This window comes from Mya arenaria, chromosome 14 (genome assembly GCF_026914265.1).
Source record: "Mya arenaria isolate MELC-2E11 chromosome 14, ASM2691426v1".
Taxonomy (NCBI): Eukaryota; Metazoa; Mollusca; class Bivalvia; order Myida; family Myidae; genus Mya; species Mya arenaria.
In genome coordinates this window covers 27,002,885-27,018,071 of record NC_069135.1, presented here as the reverse complement: position 1 = coordinate 27,018,071, position 15,187 = coordinate 27,002,885, and the positions used below count along the sequence as shown (strand labels likewise).

Sequence of the window (15,187 nt, the reverse complement as noted above, 5' to 3'; positions counted from 1 at the left end):
AACACTTCTCACCAGTGAAAACATTACCCACTGGTGAACACTTCTCACTTAAACAAACCAGAAACAGAAAAATAATAACCTCAAAAGTTTATTTCATGACCTGCATTTATGTTTGACATATACAAATCAACCTAATATATTCCGATGTTTAATGAACAGCTACTTTGAAAATCCAAGTTTTTTACAAGATATACAAATTATTGTTTTTAATCTCTTAATATGCAATGTATAACTGAAAGTGGCAATCTGCACTTTCAAACATGGTTTGAAATGAACATAATCAGACACAACACAAACATTTGAAAGTTGAATGAGGCATGTAAAAAAATCTCCATTTCCACTAACCTGACCGACTTTATTTTGCCTCCTGATCCTACACTTCTTTCCATAGTGTGGACATTTTTCCCGTATTTTCCTCAAAAGTATGTGCATGTGAGTGAACATGTTAAAATTGACAATTTTATGTTTAGATTTTTTACAATAGTGATATACCCTGATATAGGTCGGTTTAGTACAGAATGTGTTCTCCAAAAAAAAAAAAAAAAAAATGGAAAAAAAAGTTATGCCTACCTACCTACCCTAACTTTCTGGAGATGTTAATGGAAACAAAGATTTTTTTTGTTGGCCTGAAGTTCCAAATATCTCTGCCACACATAAGAATCAGAATAAGAATAATAATAACCAGAAAAGACATCCTGATTCAATGTTTTTTGTTCTCATACTTTTTCATTTCAAACATTCTGCCATGATTCAACAAAAGACTAGAAAATGTTGACAAGAACATTGGATGGTGATAACATTTGTACAGTCAGCCTAAATAACAACAACAATAGAAAATAGAGTCACATAAGTCCCAAATAATGCATCCATACAATTCAAAACAAGAGGGTCAAATGGCCCTGAATCGCTCACCTGTCATATATTGCACATTCTTCCATTATATACAAATATTGAAAACCTAAGCCTATGAACACGGGGCGTGGCCAATTTTGACCCCAGGGCTAAAGTTTGAACAATCTTAATGGTGGTCCGATAAACGATGCTTCATACCAAATATCTAAGGCCTTCGCCTTTTGGTTTCGGAGAAGAAGATTTTTTAAGTTTTCATCATATACATATATAAGAAAACCCATGACCGCCCGGGTGGGGCCATTTTTTGACCCCAGGGCCAAAGATTGAACAATATTGGTACAAGTCAACTAGATGATATATCATGCCAAATATCTAAGCTCTTGTCACTACTTGATTTTACGTGTGTATCTATATATGTATATTTGTTATTAATTGTTGTATGTGGCCCATATTGAAAATTGGTATGTGTACTAAATATGTTATCCAGTTTAAATTAAGATGTTACTTGTCTTTGTGAGTTCGGAGAAGATTTTTTAAGTTTTCACTATAACACATATAGAGAAAACCCATCAGCCCCGGGGTGTGGCCAATTTTGACCCCAGAGCCATAATTTGAACAAACTTTGTAGAGGTCCACTAGACGATGAATCATGCCAAATATCTAAGCTCTAAGCAACGTAAGTTCAGAGGAGATTTTTGATTTTTTTTTACTATAAACATATAGAGAAAACCCATGACCCCCCGGGGCGGGGCCAATTCTGACCCCAGGGCCATAATTTGAACAAACTTTGTAGAGGTCCACTAGATGATGAATCATGCCAAATATCTAAGGTCTAGGCCAAGTAAGTTCAGAGGAGAAGATTTTTTAAGGTTTTCACTATAAACATATAGAGAAAACCCATGACCCCCCGGGGCGGGGCCAATTTTGACCCCAGGGCCATAATTTGAACAAACTTTGTAGAGGTCCACTAGACGATGAATCATGCCATATATCTAAGCTCTAGGCCAAGTAATTTCAGAGGAGAAGATTTTTTAAGTTTTTACTATAAACATATTGAGAAAACCCATGACCCCCCGGGGCGGGGCCAATTTTGACCCCAGGGCCATAATTTGAACAAACTTTGTAGAGGTCCACTAGATGATGAATCATGCCAAATATCTAAGGTCTAGGCCAAGTAAGTTCAGAGGAGAAGATTTTTTAAGGTTTTCACTATAAACATATAGAGAAAACCCATGACCCCCCGGGGCGGGGCCAATTTTGACCCCAGGGCCATAATTTGAACAAACTTTGTAGAGGTCCACTAGACGATGAATCATGCCAAATATCTAAGCTCTAGGCCAAGTAAGTTCAGAGGAGAAGATTTTTTAAGTTTTCACTATAAACATATAGAGAAAACCCATGACCCCCCGGGGCGGGGCCAATTTTGACCCCAGGGCCATAATTTGAACAATCTTGGTAGAGGACCATTTGGTGATCCTACCTACCATATATCAACGGCCTAAGCCTTGTGGTTTGGGAGAAGAAGATTTTTAAAGTTTTTCCTTTTGTTTGCCATGGCAACCAGAGTTCTGCATGGAATTGAATTCTTTGATCAACTTTGATAGAAGACCACCCAAGGAACATCCCTATGAAGTTTTATTAATATTGGCCCAGCGGTTAAGGAGGAGATGTCTTTTAAGTAAATTGTTGACGGACGACGCACGACGCACCCCGCACGACGGACAAAAGGCGATCACAAAAGCTCACCATGTCACAAAGTGACAGGTGAGCTAATAAAACTAAATATCATTGAAACAGTTTTGATTTCAAATTAATAAGGTGTCACCTAAATTTTGGTTATAAGATAGTGTTTCCTATTTCTGGCTTAGCTTTATCATATGAGTGTAATCATGTGATAATTCTAAATATATCGATCATGATACCGCGAACATTTAAAATCATGTATGCATTTATTTCTATACATTTCACTTGAAATGGTATTCATCTTTACAAGCCAATAAAATTGTCATTTAAAGGTTTGGAATGATCTTTTGAAATCATAAACTGTAAAAAAAAAGGATAATTTTATAGAATAGAACTGACAAGATTGTCACGAGAATAACATAAACAGCATGCACATACAATTTTCATCACAATAACATAAACATGTAAAAGAAGAAGGCTTTGAGCAAAACTAATTGAGAATTTTAAGATTGATTATAAAAACTAGATTTAATCTGACTTTTTACAATAAAACTACATTCACAGATTATATTTAAATGGAAAAGGTGGCTGTCAACAGTCATTTCTGTTTTCAACAGACAGTTACATGTACATGTAAGCAGCAAACAGTTTTGAAACATGAAAACATAACAGTCAAGTTCAAACACTTTTTTGAATCATTATCTAGCACACTCAGAACATTTTCTGGTCAGAACAGTCAATATGAACATGAAAAATGTGGCAGTCAACACTTCTTCAAATTGAAAATTGAACAGTTTCTTATACATATATCCAGAGAGAAGGCATTACATACTTCCAGCTTTTCAATTCTGAACCATATGTAGTATGTGTAACACATTTAACACTTATGTGTAGTTCTCATATAAGGCTACACATCCTGCACTAGTAATCTTAACTTTAGTATGAGTACACATTCAATGTCTACGCATAGTTTTCGTAGAAAGCAACTTTAAGTCTCTCAATCTGGTGGCACAGTTTGACGGCAGGTCCCAGCTTGAGTTCCAGGTGTTCTTGAACTGTGGACAAGTCCAGAAGGAGAAACGCCTGACCGTCCACTTCCTGGTAGCATAGAAAATAATGTCAACATAAATGTGTTTCAAAAGTCATTTAAATCTATTTGAAGGTACTTCCTTCTGTTTTTGATGCAAATGTCCGAGCATAAAACAATCCTTACAACTAAACACTTGTCTTATAAAGTTAAAGACTTTCAATCCTGATTTCAGTATAAATCCTAAACTTAAGAACACCTTCATTTTTATGTTAGCTTTGAAATTTATTACAGAAATCAATAGCATCATTTGAAAATTAAATTGCATTCGCCATTAAGCAAACAAACATTGACAATATTTATGTATAGCTGTGTATACCCTCAAATAAAACATGTATTTATGACATATTCATTTCAAGGTATTTCCTACTGTTATTTTAGGCAAAAAAACAACTTTACAACTATACAATAGTCTGAAGGTAAAAGCTCTCAATCCTGACCTTTAGAATCCCTGTGACATACTGTCACAGGTAACTTGACTGTGTACTAAGTTTCAGGTAAATATCTTGTGTGTGTTTCTTTTAGGTTTTTGGACGAAACCCGACTGACGACTCCAAAACTATGACATTTCCTCTTAAACCAAACTAGCTAATTACAGTAGTTTAATACCTGTTCTTTTATGATTCTGGCAAAATGTGAGCAGTCTGTTGATTTGATGAACTGGACCAAGCGATCCACCGACCAGTATAGCGGGTTACTGTCCAGTTTCAGGGAGTCTGGACGAGGTCGTAATCTCTGTACATGTGGGTACATCACATATGGCTGAAATAAAGGGAGACGTTTGAAATGACAAGCCATCGACTGACCATTATATTGGCTTTCTGACATGAATAGGGGGTTACTGAGCAGTACATAGAATAACTGTCTGTAATGGGGATAGGAAATTATTGTCCTGTATACAGGGTTACTGACCAGAACAGCATCTATACTGTCCAGTGTATGGCAGGGTTCATACAGCCAGAAATTAAGCAACGACGACATTTATGTCATTGTTAACTTTGATTAACTTCTGAACAATCGGTCTTATGACTGCCGGTTTATAAGGCACAACATTTAAAAATAAAACGACATAAGGGTCACTTTCCTCAACTTTCCAAAAGAAGTCATCCCTTTTTGCAGCTCATAACACAATAGACATAACACAGAACCATCCTGATATAATTATATCTTCATAATTATTAAACCAATGGAGCAATGGAGACTAAACCAATGGATACTAGTCACACATGATAACCTTGGACAAAAAATTGCAAGTGGACTTGGTTCCAATCAATATATTCTTTTCCTAAATGAAGTAGGTAAATATGGAGGAAAATCGTAATTTCATTATGCCTCATATTACAACCTATAATCAACCACTCACCTTAGAATGACTACTACAATTTGATGAGGCGTAACGCTCAGAGGCATATATTTTTCTGTGAGTTTTCTTCTCAAAGCTGTATTTCGGCAGCTTAGCCCCACGGGTCTGAATCTCATACTGGGACAGGGCCCGGGAATGCTTCCTCTTGCGCACACCTGGAAAAGAGAATCAATTGACTCCTGGGGCTGTATTCATAAAACATATTAGTTAAAAATTTCAACCTAATAAAAAACTGTTTGATATAAAGATAATAATGTTTTAACACCAAAAGTATGAAAATGAGCAAGAAAAAGGTCTAAAAAAATAAATGCATATGAATCAATTTGATGAAAAATAAACAGTATTTAAAATATTGATTGTCAAAAATCCAAAATAATCACTAAGAAGCTCTTTGAATTCGGCCCCGGATGTAAGACAATACAAAGCATAAAAAAAAAGTTTTACCCCTGACATGTAGTTTGTTCTGCAAACAAAATATTTACTAAAAACGTTCTTGTGACATTGAATAGAAAGAAACTTTTTAATGCATGAAATTGTAATAACAGGGACATGATTAACCTGGCAGCTGAATGGGAGAAAACATTTTGGAAATTGGTTTTGGGGATGCTTTCCGCCTCTAATTGCGGTCAAAGGGGGTGAAGCAAGCTCCTGTCGAGGCAAAAATGGCTTTTGAGGTCTCTCCTTACTTTAAATTCGAAGCAACTTGAGAGTCAATACTAACAACAATTATATTTTTTTAAATTTTACCAGCTGACTATAACAACGGTAGGGTCAGCGCCTATCTTATAGGTACAGTCGGGTAACCCAAACCAATTGTATTTTTTTTTTACGTCTAAGAAAACTTGGTTAAAGTTGGCACTACTTGACGGTTCATACACTTCAATGAATATGTTTGAATAATATATTCAAGTTATAAGTTTTGGGTACATAAGCAGCGACATGCTTAAAATATGGTATGTCTTATAGCCATATGTCTTTCCTACTACATACATTTTATTATGAGGGAATTTTCTAAAGTGAAAGTACTCAAATTGAATATTATCACAAAAGTGTAGATTCCCTTAACACCCTGCACTCAGGTAGTGTATAGCGTGAGGTAAAAATAGATTTCTGTCACATGGCTGTCCCTTTATTTACGTCAAGCTAAAGAGTCTACGATATTTTCATATTTAGCAACCGCTGACAACTACTTTACGGTTTTCGAATGCATTTGCGGAAATGTAATATAAATGTAAAATATGGTTAAGATATTTCAGCACCAGTTAAATAAGAGGCCCAAAAGGGCCTATGCTCTACTGGCATTGCTTTTGTGGTCATATCAATCCAGAGCATGTATGTATGGGTAAAAGGCAACAGACATATACTTTATGTTTTGTGTTTGGGTTACCTGAAAACGTAGCACGTTCAACATCTGAGCCCAGAAAGTATTGTAAGCAGATTAGTTGCATGAACTATTTTAATATGTGCCAAGTAAAAGACAACTGACAAAAAAAAAATGCTTTCAAAACTGTACTCATAGTAAAAATTTCTGTAGTTTTAAAAGTTAAAAAAAGTTGGTCAAAAGGTCAAAGTCAAGAGCATCCTAGGACAACATTGATCAATTTGAACAAACATTCACAATCAATTGTGCTGAGATGGATGCACGAACACACAAAAAGATTTTCAAACCTTTCCAGATTTATGTTTACCAAACCTGTGAACCCTGGGTGTGGCCAGTAATGACACCAGGTGCATTACTTAAACATTCACAACCAATTTTGTTAAGATGAATGCGCAAACTACTGAACTTAAAGCTAAAAAATGGCCTTTGGGCTTTCAACAAGAGCAAGGCAGAGTAATTCACAAAATCAACTGCAGAAGCAAAAAGCAAATTGTCTCTCAAAATCCTAGACTTGCAAATTGTCTCCCTTAACTCTAGACTTGAATTAACATATACATGTAAACTTGGCTAAAAATAGAATTTGCTCATGCAGACTTGGCTAAAAATAGAAAGCATTTCTTTAAAACTTTCATGGCCCATAATCTAGGCATTCATGGGCAGATCTTGCTGGTTTTCGAAAGGAACCAAGCTCTAATGGATATCTAGATACTGTACAAGTTTCATCGAGATATAATCAAAACTGAAGACTGTATCGTGTTCACAACCAATTGTTTACACAATAGCATTTTTTTATACTATCAAGGGCCATAATCTAGGCATGCATGGGCGGATCTGGCTGGTTTTCGAAAGGAGCCGAGCTCTAATGGATATCTAGATACTGTACAAGTTTCATCGAGATACAATCAAAACTGAAGACTGTATCGTGTTCACAAGCAATTGTTTACAGACGCACGACCGCACGGATGCACATACTACGTACACATTACCATCGCATAAGCTCTTCTGGCCTTTGGCCAGTGAAGCTAAAAATTAGCATTGGCCACATTGTATTGGACTTTGAAGAACTGAAATATTATAAAATTGACAAAAAATGTATAATTGAAGTAGAATAAGGTTTCAATTTCCAGAGATATCAAGTTTGCATGTACTTATAATCATAAAAAAAGATTTTTTAATGAAAAAAGGAAATATTCTATTATCATTAGCATTCAATTCTTTTAAGGCCGAAGGGTGCTGTAGCTGGTCTCCATAAGGGCAGAAGGGTGCTACCAAAAAAAGCAAGGGTGCAGCACCCTTCTATAACTCTTTAGTTAAAAACCTATGAACCGAATATACTCTTACCAAAATCCTCATCCCCGTCTATAAACCCCTCATCCAGGAAATCGCCATTCCTCTCCCTGTGGTGCCCCAGTGCTGGTCTTCCAACCCCTGACAGTCCCACTGGACCCCTCTCGTGTCGACTGCCCTTTTTACGCGTGAGGAGGAATGTTTTCTTCTTGCGGCCTTTCTTCAAGAGCTTGCTGATGGAGTTCTTGACAGCTTGCTTTGAAGCTAGCAGAGCGGCAGGCTTCCTTTTCTTGCTTCCATAGCTGTAGTCTGTAAACAGGTTAAGGTTTAAACTTATTTGAAAGAGGTAGAGACTTGATACACAAATATAAATGATGTTTATGGTCTTTATAGTAAATTGTGTACATAGTTTATATGATATGTGGGCTTTCTAAAAAAAACTATGGATAGAAAATTGAAAATATTTTCAACATTAAAAACTTTCAGTTATAAAAATACAAAATAGTTTGCCCTTTTCTGATGAACTATTATTGCAGTCTATAAAATTAGTCAAATACAATGCATCCAACACATATGATTAACATATTTATCATGTCAAATCAATTTTGTGAAAACAGCAAAAAACACTCCAATCATATGCCATAGATGTCTAAGTGATAAAGGGGACATGACTCAGCAATAATGTACTAGTAAGCCATTGCCACCACCAGTGTGCATACTACTATGTTGTCATTGATAACATGTGTATCAAGTTTCATGTGAAAATCATTCAAACATTTTTGAATTATGTCCAAGTTCTTCCAAGATGCCAGACTACCAGTATTTTTTTTTCTACTTTTAAGGGAATGGTGGCGGGGCCTTTTGATAGGGGAAAATTGGCGTTGTTTTGGCAAAAAGTGGAAAAATACTAACACCATTACTATAATGTTCAACTTGTTTAGAAAATATTTCATTCAACAAACCTATCAACATGATCATGAATGGCACTACATTGCCACATTCGCTTAATGCGAAGAATTAAATGCTCCTCAGTAGGGGAATGGGGCTGAACTTCAGCCCCCCCCAAAAAAACACTGCCTACACAACGATATAAAGGTTTTTTTATGGAGAAAAAAACAAAAGTCAACAATAACAGGATCATTAAAACTGCTGCAACATCCCAAGGCTTATGAATACTCCTTTACTTTTAAACTTCAGGGAAACTAACGATAAGCTATACAACATAACTTTCTCGACTAGCAAACAACCGAACAAATGATTTCAGAGCCTCAACAACAGTTCCAAGGAGCGAATGCCAACATTCCTGTTGTGTTTTTAGTCGAAAAATCTCAACAATTATCCAAGTCACAGATATGGGTCTTGCTATACACGAGCGTATTGTCTCTGAGAACATGTGTACCATGTTTCATTTGAATATTTTGAAAAAAGTTCTTAGATATAGCCAAGGTAAAAAAAGATGATAATGTCTATCTTTTTTTCTCTACAAAAACAGATGCGCAAAAATAGCCCATTGACATTGGTACAATATTCCACAATGATAAAACCTACTGTATTTTGTCTTAGTCATCTGCTGACAATTTTCCGGGCAGGACCTGGCCACATGTAGCGTACTGATTAAGTACGGGCAGCACTCCAGTTTCACACAAATGTTCCTGAGGAATTCTTCCATGTGGTCCTCCTTCTGACACACCTCCACAACCCCACTATAGCTCTTTCCTTTATACCTGCAGAAATCAATGTTCAAGATGCACTCTAACTCCCAAATAAGATGTACCACAATTAATACAATTCTTTTAATTTACCGAAAAGGCTGAGTAAATATCGAAAACAATGCTTCTTATGAAGGATACCGTGTTTAATTTGAAAGAAACATGTAGAAAACATGGTAATTCTACTATAAGAGAAGATAGCTGATCACTGTAAATATTTTAGGACCCACCAGTTATTTAATATTTGTGCATTTTCAGCTATTAAATATATGGTTACAATCTTGTTATCAGTAATTAATTTTTCCATTATTACACTATTTACTAAGTAGTTAAAGGTTTATCATTCAATTTTTTTGTTATACATGTGTATTTATTGATTCTAAATATGAATGTCACTTTAACAGTTAGATGGACAGTGTGACTAGTATATCCCTCCCTTCCATTCCATACAGGACACAGTCTAGACTACGGATACATGAATTACTGTTCATATACTAGTTAAATATAAGTTTTAAAAAAAAATTCAAATTCAATGAATTGATCTCCCTGCATCAGGCAGAGTAGATGGAATGGAAATAAAGTGATGGTGAAATTATCAAACTGAAACATGCAATATGACTGCAGAGTGATGGACTCTTATGAATGTTGTATATGAGATGAGTTTGCTTGCAATTGTTTGAAATAAAACAATATTGTATATAGTGCAGCATTTAGATTTGACCTAGTAACCTAGTTTTTGATTCCACAGATTTGACGTAGTCATATTGTAACTGACAGCATGTGACTCATTTTAAATCTAGCTAAGGATTTTCCAGTTTCAAAAATATTGGACCAGTAATATTGCCTCTAGTATATTCCCAAGATTTTCTAAGATTTGACCATATGACCTAGTTTTTGACTCCAAGTGACCCACTTAAAATGCAGTTGAGAGTATATCAAGGATAACTTTCTGTCCAAGTTTGAACATAATCTGACCAATCCCTACCAAGATAACATTCTCAGACTGGACAAAAAAAAATTGACAGACCAATAGACAATGCTAAAACAATATCCCCCTCCTGAAACATTTGGTTCAGCAGAGGATAAAATTCTGTAAATCTAAACTATCCATACTTAGCCTTGAGTACATGTTGCACCATGTATGGATTCAGGTCTCCATCTATTTCCAACTCCTTTAAGGCCTTTGAAGATTTGTAGGCAACGCTTATCAGCAGACTAAGGACCTGCTTCAGCACGAGATCCATTGGGCCCGGTCCAACAGAGCAGGGAATATCAGCAATCCGCCCCTTACTCAGGTGTGGACCAGAGAAGCACTTATGGTTAATGTAGATACGTGGGCACCATGTACCTGTGAGAAAATAATACAGTATAAATGAAGACCTATTTAAGTATGATAACTTAGTATGGGGCTGGTAAACAAGATGTTGGATAAAAAATCATCAGAAGTTCATGTAAGAGCTCGTATGCTAATAACTTCCTAAAAATGAGACACAAAATGATCTGTTTTGTCAAAAAGCCTTACTAAAGCTGTTGAAAACTGAGAACTGGGTCAGTATTCAATATTTAATATCATATCCTTATCCTTAAACATGCCTCAGTGATTCCATTCAACCTATCGGTCAGCTAAATATACGGGCCAATCAAAACACTTAAAGTTTGTAATCATATATTTAAGTTCAATCTAAGTTGCTTATTGAATATGACCCTGCAGGCTTACAGGATTTAGAAACAAGAGCTGTCACAGAGACAGCGTGCTCGACTATTCCGCCACTTTTCAGTGTAAGGATTGAAAAGTTTTGGTGAAACATGGATCACTGTAAAATTAGATTAGATTTCAATGCAATACATGATGTATTTGCCGAGATATTAACATAAATGTTGTTACATGCAAAACTTTAACCAGAATTTCTATGTCCAATAATAAAGGGCCATTATTTGCAAAATCCAGTTATCTAACTTGGTTATTCAAGTAGGTGGGGTGGTTGAGTACCATTGTATAAAGTCTCAATGCAATACATGAAGTAGTTGCTGATATATTAGCCTATGTGTGCATACATGCAAAACAGGTAACCAGAATTTCTAAGTCACATAATAAAGCGGCAAAAATTACAAAATATGCAAGATAGAGTTATCTTTCCTGATTTATTAAGAAGGTTGAATTGTTGGGAGCCTGTGTAAGTCAAATAATAAAGGCCCATTATTTGCATTAAATTCAAATAAGTGTTATCTAACTTCATTAATTTAGTAGTTTAGATAGTTGGGAATAAATATCTAAAGTTTCAATGCAATAAATGATGTATTTACTGAGATAATGACTTAAAGGAGGTTACATGCAAAACCTTAACCAAGGTGTGACGCTGACGCCGACGCTTGGGTGAGTAGAATAGCTCTCCTTTTTCTTTGAATAGTTGAGCTAAAAACTGTGTTCAAATAAACATCTGCCAGTTGCTGTTTGGTGTTTGTTCATAAAAGTAAGTAAAATATCTCAATTTCAGCAGTTTAAATAACTGTTGCCAACATAAAATCTATGAAGAACTTCTTAACATCTGTAATGATATCTAATTTATTGCCAACATGATAGTTTTTGCAGCCTCTGGCAAAAAACAGATATGACAATCTAGCATATCCAATTATCAACCTTGAACAATGTTCAGCTAGTGGAACACTTCAATTTTATCCAATCTCAATTCAATCAACTTGCTACAGGCTGCAAAATTACTAAAAATCTGTCACTCAAAATGGTAAGGCATTCCAATTCACTGATATTTATGTTGTTTAAGATCCTCAATTTTATTTTATATTTAAGTAAAATTTAGAATTTGTATCTTTTTATTTCATAATCAACTTATGTCTATTATATCTCGATATGACTCTCTGAAAAATAAAAAAAATAAACGACAAAGTTTAAAAGTTTTTGTTTTATCCGAGAAAGAAGTGAAGAACAATAAGTGTTCCTGGCTCTGTACTCATTCACGTCTTGAGACTGAGGGTTCGTTAAGGAATTCTCGTTTTCTATACAGAAACTTTAGTAGAACAGTAGAACAGATTATTTGAAGCACACACAGCATTTTTTACCATCTTTGCTATTATAAAAGCATTTTTGCAACAAAATTAAAATTAAGCTTTTCTGAGTCTGAGTCTCAAACTCAGGACATTAGTGAATATAGGTCATGTACTTACAACTGGCCTGGACTTTATCCCCTCTCTCTGATGCTACAGCTCTGTAAACCTCCTCAGTTTTGATACTGTAATAGAACAATTTCGTGAATCAGATGTGTTTTCAGTTGTCCATTATTCTTCAACTAAAGGTTACTATGACCTTTACCTTTGAACTATTGACATTGAAATTATAAGGGATCTACTACACATGACCATTGTGCAAAGGGGTCATCTACTGACCTTGACCAATGTGCATAGGGGTCATTTTCTGACCTTGACCCATGCGCATAGGGGTCATTAACTGACCTTGACCAATGTGCATAGGGGTCATTAACTGACCTTGACCAATGTGCATAGGGATCATTTACTGACTTTCACCAATGTGCATAGTGGTCATCTACTGACCTTTACTGATGTGCAAAGGGGTCATCTACTGACCTTAACCAATGTGCATAGGGGTCTTCAACTGGCCTTGACAAATGTGTATAGAGGTAATCTACTGACCTCGACAAATGTGTATAGAGGTCATCTATTGACCTTGACAAATGTGTATAGAGGTCATCTACGGACTTTGAAAAAATTTCATAGGGGTCTTTACTGACCTTAACGAAAGTGGATATCAAGTTTGAAGGGTCCACAAGAAGTCATTCAAGAGTTACTGATCTCAAACAAAAGTGTGACACTGTTGACAAGAACCATACTGAGCAAAGCAATCCCTATGCCAGATGCATTAACATGTTTTGTTATCTGATAAAACATGGATTGAAATTCCTAAAAAAAAAATTCTTGATAGAGACTTTAAATCGTGATAAAAAGTCTGTAATGTCAAACATTGAAGATAATGCTTTTTAAAGGTATCAAATATTTGTTATAAGTCTATGTAGTTCACTGGCATTGTCAGAAACATACACTGATTTCCTTGTGGTGTTCCTGCAATAAATATGTCATACTTAAAACTGTGAACTGTAAAAACAATAACTGGAAGAAAACATTAACACAACTGTTACAACATTTCCTTTTGAAATTGGTAAAAAAGATAACGAATCACTTGCCTCTCTTTGCTATAAGGAATTTCATACATGTTTATACATTATATATATTTTGTTTCAAATTGCAAAGAAAATCAGAGATATCCGATACAATTTTTAATTTGGTATACATTTTATAATTATTACATTATTCAATTTTAATTTTTAATTTGATATATATCTAATAATTATTAAACAATTCAATCTTAATTAAATATAAATCTAATAATAATTAAACAATTTTATTTTAATTAATTTGATATACATCTACATCTAATAATTGTTACATATGGTTTTCAAGCACAGACATCTAAAATGTCAGCCTCACAGTCAAGAGTCTTCGATCCCAACCTGATCTCTGAGAGAGACACCGGGGTCCATATTCTCTAACAAAAAGACGCATAGTTTCATACTCATGACTAAAAAGAGTAAATCTTATTTCATTGGTTTGACACTTCCAGAGCATTGAAGGTTTAATTTGCTGAACAAAATCCAGATTTCCAAACAACAGATTTTACCATTTATTATCAATCTATTTTCCAGGAAAGTGATAAAACTAGTTTTTCATTACATTGAAAACTACAGATTTTTTAACCTGCCTTCTACTCAGGGCTATTCCAGTAAAACATATAACCCCCGGGGGAAGGCAATTGTTTAAATAGTATATGGTTGGGTGTCTTGTTTTGCTAAGTTGGACCCTGAAAGAGTAAATTTGCATCTATAGGGGGGTGGTATATTTTATAAGTGCCTTTCCCCCCCCCCCCCCCCCCCCCCCCCCGGATGTTATATGTTTAAATGGAAGAGCCCTCAAGACTTTAGTGAATATATGGCCTGTACTAGTCTCTACCAAGGAGCCAGACTCAAGAGCTATTCATATCAGATAATTCAAGCTGTCTTTGAAATTGAGCTAAAATAAATAATAAACTAAACAATCATTTTAATGAATACATTGTACTTACTCAGAATGTCTTCTGTGCCAGCGCTTAGCCTTCACAGGTGGCTTAAGGTCGTACTGGTTGCTTTCACACCAACCAACAGGAAACAAATTATGCGAGTCGATATCCTGAATATGGCTGGGAATATCACGTTGATGGTCAAGGTGAACCCATAATAGGGGGTCGACGATTTTGGTGATGGTTGCTGCGCAGATCTGATTAGGGTTTGTGGGATTAACAGCCTCCAATTTCATGCCTCGTTCATATTCGTGATCATCTGTCCCCTAAAACAAAAAGAAAACTGTAATTTCGACATGAAAACAAGCAATCTTTAGTAGACAATGAAGGAGGATATTTTTAATTAAATTAACTTTCTTATGAACATAATCATAAATTCAATTAATTCTACTTCAATCCTACTTTAGAAAGAAAAGTTGTTTTGTAAAATGTTCCTTTCCACTATTTCAATTCAACTTTACTTACTGATTGAACCATTTACAAGCACAGCCTTATATACTTCTTCCAAAAAGAAGGAAGATATCATAAGTTATAGAGTTAGGAGGTGACCCGATATAGGTTGTATGGGGCAAATGAAACCATATTCGGTGAAGCCTCTCAATTCTTGCGCCCCATATATTCAATATTGGTCACCTACTAACCATGTATATATATATATATATATATCCCATCAACAACCTGTTTA

General features: G+C 35.3%; 1 protein-coding gene across 1 annotated transcript in view; it reads right to left on the bottom strand.

The window, feature by feature from the left end:
• Window positions 1-72: 72 nt before the first annotated feature.
• Window positions 73-15,187, bottom strand: part of LOC128217779 (scm-like with four MBT domains protein 1) — a 29,747-nt gene continuing 14,632 nt past the window's right edge. Inside the window, exons 14-21 of the mRNA XM_052925154.1 lie at window positions 14,509-14,768; window positions 12,543-12,607; window positions 10,476-10,710; window positions 9,202-9,377; window positions 7,708-7,962; window positions 4,986-5,140; window positions 4,232-4,384; window positions 73-3,633 (exon numbers count right to left, since the gene is read on the bottom strand). Coding sequence (XP_052781114.1) covers window positions 3,496-3,633; window positions 4,232-4,384; window positions 4,986-5,140; window positions 7,708-7,962; window positions 9,202-9,377; window positions 10,476-10,710; window positions 12,543-12,607; window positions 14,509-14,768 — 1,437 coding nt within the window. The 3' untranslated portion in view covers window positions 73-3,495. The remainder of the gene's footprint in view (window positions 3,634-4,231; window positions 4,385-4,985; window positions 5,141-7,707; window positions 7,963-9,201; window positions 9,378-10,475; window positions 10,711-12,542; window positions 12,608-14,508; window positions 14,769-15,187) is intronic.